The 9,308-nt window shown below is 53.7% G+C and overlaps 1 protein-coding gene across 1 annotated transcript; it reads left to right on the top strand.

The window, feature by feature from the left end:
- Positions 1–4,188: 4,188 nt before the first annotated feature.
- LOC102384987 (DLA class II histocompatibility antigen, DR-1 beta chain) lies at positions 4,189–6,977 on the top strand. Its single transcript, XM_006036616.1, has 3 exons — positions 4,189–4,286; positions 6,223–6,533; positions 6,710–6,977. The coding sequence occupies exons 1-3, from the start codon at positions 4,189–4,191 to the stop codon at positions 6,964–6,966; spliced, it is 666 nt and encodes a 221-aa protein (XP_006036678.1). The 3' UTR covers positions 6,967–6,977.
- Positions 6,978–9,308: the final 2,331 nt, after the last annotated feature.

Here is a 9,308-nt window from a genome sequence, read left to right as displayed (position 1 = left end):
GGGGGGTGGGGGCACCTGGGTGTAACCCACTGTGGGACTTCATGGGGCTGAGGTATTGGGGAGCTTTCTGTCCCGAACTTCTTTCCTCTGTCCTGTTGCTTGTCTGCTGGGGATGACCAAGGTTTTCCCCTGGCAAAACTTATTGTCCCAGCAGACCTTAATCTCAGCTGCCCTTGTCTCTGACCTTATTGCTCCAGCAGAGGAAACTTTGGCAGCTGGTGGGTAAGACTGACTATATTCACTGCAATGTAATGTAGATCCTCAGCCCTGCAGGTGTCAGTTGTCCTGGTCTCACCCTTAGCCCAGACAGTCAGGGAGGGATGTGGAACAGGGGAAGGATTGTCTCACCTATGACAGACCCAGGGAGAAAATGTCCCCCTGCATTGTGAACAGCAGAGGGAAGAATAACAGACCTTTCCTGCAGTCAGAAGATGAGGAGCAGCAGCAGAAAGGGGAAAGCACTGCTCCTGGCTCTGCTCCCTGTGGGGCCCATGAAGCTTTCCTGCCTACCTGGGAACTAGTGGAAACTGTTCTTACCATATTTCTCACATATAAAGCTCACTGCAATTTCCAGCAGGTGGGGATTTTTTCTTCTTTTTTGAGGAAAAGTGTCTGTGGTATGAAAGGATAGTATATTTTCTTTTGCATCCGTGCTTATCAGAATTAGTTTCCTTATTGTTGATACCCCTCGGCACCTCCTTCTTCCCTAAATGTTCAATTGCTGTTTTTAGTGGAAAAGAAAAACATAGCAAGGGCTCCTCCAAAATGTGCACAGCCGTGGTCTGGTCTAGGGCTGTTCCTGACACTTGATTCTTCCCGTATCTCCCTGCCTGTCCTCGGTCATATAGTGAAGATGCAGACACACCTTCCTAGCTGATACTGTGGCTCACACAAGTGAGACCCTGCTTGAATTCATCCTCGCTGGTTGTTGTCTGGGAATAGAGACCAAGCACAGAGTGGTAAATCCAGTTCAGGGAAATATCTACACGTGCACACAGTGAATCCCTATATCCAGCCCTGTTTGGGTGAGACCATCATTTGGGATTTTAATGGTGGATGTGGGGTCCCTAATGGGGTCTGCTCTGCACCTCAGGGCTAGGGCAGGATCTCTGATCTCTCAGAGGGGCTGCCTCCGGTGAGACTCCTACCCTGTTTCTCCCTGGTTTCCAGGCCAACCAGGCCACCCCGTTCCCCAGCCAACAGGTAATTTCCATCTCAGTCTACCCCTATGAAGCCCCCTCCCCCTCAGGGACCACAGGCTGTACAGGGAGTCCATCGAGCGGCTGCCCCTGCCCTTTCACCCCAACACTTGCCCAGCCCAGCATGGGTGGGAACTGGAACATGGAGCATTTGCAGTGAGGAAGAGGAGGAGTCTCCATCTCCCTCATTAGTGCCATTTGGGTGAAACCTAGAGCTACTCCCATGGTCAGAGCATCCTGGGCCCTGCAAAAGCATCTCCCCACCCGGAGGCTCCAGACAAGCCTCTAGGGAGGCCCTGGCGCCTGTCAGATCCCCCCCGTGGCCCTTCCCCAGTGCCGCTAGTCCCTGCCCTGTGCTGATGTCTCCCCTCTCTCCCTGCAGCGCTCCTCAGTTAGATCCTGCAGCTTTGGGACCTGCATTGCCCAGCGTCTCCTGGCACCTGTCCCTGTATTTGGAGCTCTTCTCACTTTCCCTCCATCCTCACATGGATCCCTGGGGATGACTCCTCAGAATTAACCCTTTATCTGCCTAAGCCTGCACCACATCTGCACTCAGAAATGCTACTGCTTTTGGGGGGACCTTCAGGGGACTCTGATGTGAGACACGGGGAGCTGTAACAAGGCCATTTCCAGCAGTTGTCACAGCCCTCTAGAATGAGACTCCCGTGGGCCCCAACTTAAGCTAGTATGCCCCAGGAAGGACCACTATCACCCTCAGCCTGAGCAGTGGAAGCGTGTTATTAGGAAAGGACAGGATGGAGGAGCCCAGTGATACCCAGGGAACACGTGCTCTACCCTTGGGCCAGGGTGGTCCTGGGGGGTCTCTGAACTTGTAGGTAGGAGTGGCCTGGGGTCCCAGTGTGTCCTTTGGGGTTGTTGGATAGAAGCAGGTGGGGGTTGGATCAGGTGCATAGAAACATGGGCTGGAGCTTGTGCTATTGTAATTGCTCCTGCTACTCCTCTGGATCACTCCTTTGGGATTGGGAAAGAGCAGCTTTCTGCCTTTTTGTGGGATGACAGTGTTTCTGACCAATAAATTGTCTCACCAGTACCTGCGGTGTGTTAAGCCCTCCTTTTCAGACCTCCATTTCCCTGGATCTCTTTCTGAAGCCATGTGGGTTTACAGCCCCATGCAGCAAAGTCAGGCTCCCCCGGAGTCTCCTAACAGCAGCTGGTGTTTCCCTCAGCCCATGGCTGCTACGTTCCTTTTGATGGTGGGAGTTGTTAGGGGAAATGAGCATCAATCAGGAATCAAATGGCAGTGAATCTCTGCCAGAGCAGGCCCCCACCACAACCAATTGCCAAGATGGGGGTGTTGGGGGGGTGTTGGTTCCTAGCACATGTCCTGGTGGGCCTGGAAGTGGACTGGAAGTGCTTCTGGGCTATTTCTGGGTCCACTGCTGAGCATGCTGGGGAGCTCCCCATGCTCCCTTGGGATGCTCCGTGTGCCCCAGCATCTCAGCATTCATGAGCCGCACCTGATACCTCAAGGTATATAGAAAAAACATTGAAAGCTGTGTCTATGGCTGAATCGCTGATTCTCTGATTCAGAATCAAATCTTCAGATTCAGATTTGGCTGAATTGAGTCAGGACAGTGATCCAAATCAACTAATCAAATCTGTGTGAGGGAGCAGTACATCTCCTTGGAGGCTGATATTGGCTCCCAAGAAGAGCGGCTCAAAACCCTCTAGGTCAAACTATGGGGAGGGATGGGGGTGGGTCAGTCAGAGAAACCTAACTCTTGAGTTCTCTTAAGAACTTGAGTTCTCTTGAAGACTGACAGAAGCTGCACACAAGGGACATGGTCATCGTGGGTGACTTCAATTACCCAGATAGCTCTTGGGAGGAACACTCGGATAATTCAGATTGGTCACGTAGCTTTTTGAAGTGTATTGAAGAACTCTGTCTAACTAAGGAAATGCAAGGGCCAGCCAGGGGTAATGCTCCCGAAGCCTTGGTCTTGGCCAAAGGAGACAATCTGGTGAGTGACTTGAATGTAGAGGGTACCCTGGGCAACAGCAACCACAAAATCATCGTGTTCACTCTCTGTCACCAGGAAGACAAATCAGCTAGCATGGTTGAAGTTTTGGACTTCAACAAAGTGAATTTCAACAGGCTCATGGCAATAGCAGGGGATGCGATGCAGGACCAGAGACCAAAGGTGAATGGAGTACATAAAGAGTGGTCATTCCTCAAGGACATTATCCTTGAAGCACAAAAAAACACCATTCCTTTGTGAAGGAAAAGTAGCAGAAAGGTGGGAAAACCCTCTTGGATTAATAGGGATATGGTCCTCCTGAAAAAGAAGAAACAGGCATAGAGACAACGGAAACTTGGGACGGTCCACAAGGAGGACTATACAACAACAGCCTGCACTTGTAGGGAGATTAGAAAAGCTAAGGCAGTAACTGAATTTAAGTCAGCAATGGGAATCAAGGACAAACAGAAGTCTTTCTTTAGGTACATAGGGTACAGAAGGAAAACACATGGAAGCATGAGTCTACTGCTTAATACCTCAGGACAGCTGGTTAAGGGGAAAATCATGTGAGATAAGGTTCAGAGTGGGCATGGTGGGATTGACCACCTTCCTACTATTGACACTGAGCTGGTAGGTGATCAGTTAGAAAACTTAGACATGTATAAGTCAGCAGGACCAGATGAACTTCGACCAAGAGTGCAGAAAGAGCTGGCTGAAGTCATTGTGGGATCTCTGGTGAAACTCTTCCAAAACTCATGGTGCTTGGGGGAGGTCCCTGAAGACTGGAAGAATGTTGTGGCCATCTTCAACTGGGCAACTATAGGCCAATTAGCCTAACTTTAATCCCAGGGAAAACCCTGGAAAAAATCATCAAGGAGTCTGTGTGTGATACGCTTGCAGAAGGTAGGATTCTGAACAACAGCCAGCATGGCTTCATCGTGGGCAGGTCTTGTCTTACCAATCTTATTTCCTTCTACGACCTGTTATCTTGCCACTTGGATAAGAGAGAAATGGTCGACATCGTACACCTAGACTTCCAAAAGGCCTTTGATCTGGTATCCCATGATGTTTTCATGGCAAAATTGGAGGATTATGGGCTTAACTGCTGGTTAGGTGAGTAGGAAACTGGCTGCGAGGTAGGACCCAGAGAGTTCTTAAGAATGGATCTGTGTCGTCCTGGCGAGAGGTGGCCAGCGGTGTCCCTCAGGGGGTCGGTGCTTGGTCCAGTGCTTTTCAACATCCCAACTTCTGTGATTAAAAAACCCCAAATCCACATTTTTCCATGACTAAACTGAAACTCCGCTGTATATAGAGGTGTCAGCTGCAGACAAGGTTTATTGAGATATTTACTATTTTAAACCAATTTGGAAACCAGCCAGTGCCTCAGTCATTACAATGAAATGACATCTAAATGCCTCTATATTTTGGCATTTGATTTTGGTCATTGATCATGGAAAATCAGAGCTTTCCCTGCCTCCTTCACTCACCAAGATGTGGGTCCAGGTGCCCCCTCTCCCTTACCCCTCTGCTTTGTGCTGCTGAGCAGCCCTGCTATGTTGCTACCCCTCACTACCAAGCCACAGCCCTCCCAGCCATGCTGGTACCCCTCACTCCTGACCTGCACCCCCCATCCTCACCAGTGTCCCTCACTTCTGACCCACAGCCCACCATCCTTACCAGTGCCCCTCACTCCTGACCCACAGCCCACTAGCCATGCCGATGCCCCTCACTCCTGACCTGCACCTCCCCATCTCCACCAGTGCCCCTCACTCTTGAACCACTGTCCCTCATCCACACTGGTGCCCCAGACTCCTGACCCACAGCCCCCGCATCCCTGCCAATTCCCCTCTCTCGTGGCAACCCACCAGGCACCTCAGTCCTGCTGGTTCCCCTCACTTTCAATCCACTTCCCCCTCCCCCAGGTTGCAGCCGCCCCCATACATTGGGAAGGGGGTTGTATGGTGCAGAGGATGTGCCCAACCATAGGCAACAGCATAGGTGATGAGTTCGGGTGTCATGGGGGGACATGCCCCCCCAGATTTGTGTGCCCACAGCAGGGCGTGAGGCTATAGCTTGGCCGGACCACCACCAGGCAGGAGCTGCCTTTGTGGCCCAGCGGGTGGGACCTGGCACAGGAGGGTGGAGCAGGGTGGCAAGACTCACTGCTGCCGCTGCTGCCAACACCTCCGCACCAGCCCTGCCACCATGGAGTAAGGCCGCGCCCCCAGCAGGGTGAGGAGTAGCAGACCAGGGGGACTTGCATGCGGGGCTGCACCTCTACCCGACCACCTTTTCTCTTTAAAGGAGAACATCCACATTTTTCTGCAGCAAATGGGAAACCCGAACATCTGCTTATGAGACACATGATGGGGTCTCGTGGGGACAGGGCCAGGTCCCAACCCTGGCATATCTTTGCCACACTCCGGCACTCCCACGTAAAGCCTCTGGGTGTCCACAGCTGGAAGCCATTGGCCCTGGACAGGACACTTGGTGCCGCAGCCATAGAGCTTGGCCTCCAAAATGGAGAGGTCTCCCCTTGACATCTTGAAAGAAAAGGGAATCCAGAGCCCTTGAAAAATACTTCTGGATTCAGGTCATTTGCAACAAAAAAAAAGAAACTCCAATTAAAGTTTAGCTTTAATTATAAAAATATTAGACATCCTTCAATGAAACATGTAGCAGAGAATGCAGCAGCAACAACATGCAGCAGGGGGGAGGAAAAAAACATTTCCTTACCATAAGTAACCACGTAGCAGCAGGGAGGCTCCCACTTGCTCTTCTTCTTGAAAGTCCCTGCAGATTTGACTTAGACATTTGCTCGGAAACTGCTCTTACCATATTCCTCAGTTAAGATTTACATGGCAAAGCCCTGTTAGCTGTTCTTGGGGAAAAGAATGTGTACTGCATGTGAGAAAACAGTGGTTTTATAGTGGCACCCAAGTAACGATTAAGTAAATTCAAGGGTCGGGGGTGAGAGAAACTGAGACAGGCAGGGGTTGGAGGAAGAAAACGTTCCCTGATGGAGGAATCATTCTTTCTCCCAGCTCATTCTCTCCATCTCTTTCCCCCCCAGTGAAGCCCAAGGTGAAAGTCTCCCCAACAAAATCAGGGACCCAGGCCCACCCAGACACACTGATTTGCTCTGTGATGCGGTTTTACCCTGGCGGGATTGAGGTGAAATGGTTGAAGAATGGGCAGGAGCAGACGGCCAGAGTGGTGTCCACGGAGCTGATGCAGAACGGAGACTGGACCTTCCAGATCCTGGCGATGCTGGAAATGACCCCCCGGAGCGGGGACGTCTACACCTGCCAAGTGGAGCACAGCAGTCTGCCGGGCCCCGTCACCGTGCTCTGGGGTAAGGAACTGGGAGCCTGGGGCAGCCCCTGAGATCTTGGAGGGGACGGGTGTCCCTTTGTGCAGCCCCACAAGGGCTGTCCATGGTCAGACCCCTTTCCCACAGGGAGGGCAGGGGTGTGAGCAGGGGGTGGGAGCCCTGACTAAGCCCTTCACCTCTGGCTCCTGTCTCCACAGAGGTGCAGTCAGACTCGGCCAGGAGCAAGATGCTGACGGGGGTCGGGGGCTTCGTGTTGGGGCTGATCTTCCTGGCGCTGGGACTCCTCGTCTACCTGAGGAACAAGAAAGGTGAGTGGGATATGTCCAGGATGCTGGAACCATGGCATCATTGGGACAAAATGCTCAGCCTGCCGGTCTGTCTGCAGGCTCCGCTCCCTATCAGACCCCAGTACAAACTGTCCTGGAGTCTGGCAGGGGCCTCCCAGTGTTTCTAGACCTAGTCAGCTCCCAGTGATGCATTTGCGTATCAAACAGCTAACTCAGTCAGACTGTTTTGCTCAATGGTAATCCCTTGATGGTGCTCTACCTCTTACCCTATTCTACCTCATCCTGTTGGGAACAATAAAGTTCTTCTTTGTGACTGGTGTAGGAGACTTATTGAGGGGTGGGTTTAATTATGCCTAGGAGGCCCCTTGGGTCTGCGGACTAAGGGAAACTATCCTTTTTGGCCCCCGACTTGGGGAAGTGCCCCAAGTTCTTGTATTAGGTCGAGTACCCATAGGACTATTAGGCCTGTGTTTCCCCAAGGACACAGGGCCCAGACAGTCCCTTCTCGGGGTGGTGGCAGCACACGTTACCCCCAGATTCAACAGTGGGGCTTGAAAGGGGGTCTACCAGGGCTTAGGCACCCCTGAAGAAACACGTGGAGTCTGGAAGGTGGATGGGCATGGTGAGGTGGGAGGCTCAATGCAGGAGCTGCCCCTACTGGCCCACCACGCATGCCACCCAGAGGGGGCCTGGGATGTCCTCCCAGCCCCCTTCTGCCCTGGTCCCCTCTGGGGCAGCTGGTGCCTTGGATGGTGGCACCCCACCAGCTGCAGTGACCATGGCCTCCTCTCAGCTTCCCTCCACCCTCCATTCTCCACCCACCTGATGGGGCTGCTCCCCTAGTGTGCGGGCTTCATCTGATAGAGGGGCTGGGATGTCCTTCCAGTCACAGTTCCACCCGGGATGGCTAGCATCTTGGACGCTGGAGCCCTGTGGGGTGGAGCAACCGCAACCCCCTCTCCACCTCCCTCCACCCCCTCCTCAGTTGAGGTGGTGGGCCCGGAGGTGGTGAACCCCAAGCAGCCCGGCCCACCCCCTTCAGGGGAGGCACCACCTAACCCTAAGAAAGCCAAGAACAAGAGGCAGGAGGGAGCTTCCCAAGAGCCCCAGCCCCTTTAGGGCCTGCCTCTGGCAGTGCCAGGGAGCCTGACCCCACCCTGCTTGCCCCACTGCCAACCCCATCACCTCAGGCCATGACTGAGGATATCCCAGTGGCACAGGGGGTGCCAGAGGAGTCTGGCAACTCCTTGGTCCCATCCCAGCCCATGGGACTTGTGAGCAGTGGGGTGGAAATAGAGTGCCTGCTTCTTCGGCATCAGGCACAGGAGATGACAGAGGGGCCTGCCACCCCCCACCCCGCTCCCCTGCCCACCAAGGCCAACGATGAGATGGAGTGCCCGCCCTCCGAGCGCTGCAAATAGCCCCAGGAGCAAGATGACATCTGTCCCCCAAAGCAGATGGGGATTGATCTCCTGGAGATGGTCCTCAACCCGGATGCTGAGGGGGGCCTGCTAGGGAGCCCGGCCATTGAGGGCACTTGCACCTGCCTCACTGGTAGGTCCCCTCCCAGGGTGAGACCCTGCTGGTTCTCAGTCAGAAACATCCAGCTCCTGCTGGACTAACCCCCCTGGGTGGCCCCCAACTACAGAGGACCCTGCAACCTCTTAGAGCAGACCAAGGGCCAGAGGAATGTGGCAGAGAGTATCCAGCAGTGGTGACCAGACCCCACACAGTTTGCCCGCACCACTAGCAATGCGGCGAGGCTTATGCACTGGAACCCAGGCATGTGTCAACATGCCTTCTGGCTTGAGAAGTTGGTGACCTGGGTGAGGGAGGTGTGGGGCCGGGTCCACAAAACAGGCCAGAGGTGTGGCGTGGGTCCACAAAACAGAATAGGGCAAGGATAGGCCTTCCCCTGTCTCGGTGGTTTTGCCCTGCTTTATCGCCTGCTCTCTGCCTATACCCTGCCTATCCTTCCTCTCTATTCTGCTCATGGCTGCTACTACAATTGCCTCACTGAACACCAATGGATGCAGGGACCCAGTGAAGCGGACACTATCCCGGAGGGTTTGCGGCAGAAGCAGTTGGCGATCGCCTTCCTCCAGGAGACACACAGTGACGTGTATGATCAAGCCGACTGACACACTGCCTGGAAAGGCCGCTTGTTTCTAAGCTACGGTATCAACCTCAGTGCTGGGGTGGCGACCCTCCTCTTGCCACAGTTGCAGTATGACTCATTGGTGGCACGAGAGGTTGTCCCCAGCTGGCTGCTGACCGTCCACATCACCCTGGCACACCAGAGCCTACTCCTTGTAAATGTCTATGTGCCCACCAAGGGGAGGGAGTGGATAGCCTTCTTAGAGACCCTGGGTGACCTACTGCATGACACCAGCAAGAGCAATGACCTGCTGCTCATGGGCAGGGACTTCAATTGCACCATCGACACATAGCTAGACCAGACAGGGTTGGAGCCACACCTGCCTTCAGCCGCAAGCTGCAGGCCATGCTG

Source organism: Alligator sinensis, unplaced genomic scaffold (assembly GCF_000455745.1).
Source record: "Alligator sinensis unplaced genomic scaffold, ASM45574v1 scaffold184_1, whole genome shotgun sequence".
Lineage (NCBI taxonomy): Eukaryota > Metazoa > Chordata > Crocodylia > Alligatoridae > Alligator > Alligator sinensis.
This window is presented reverse-complemented; position numbering and strand designations above follow the sequence as displayed.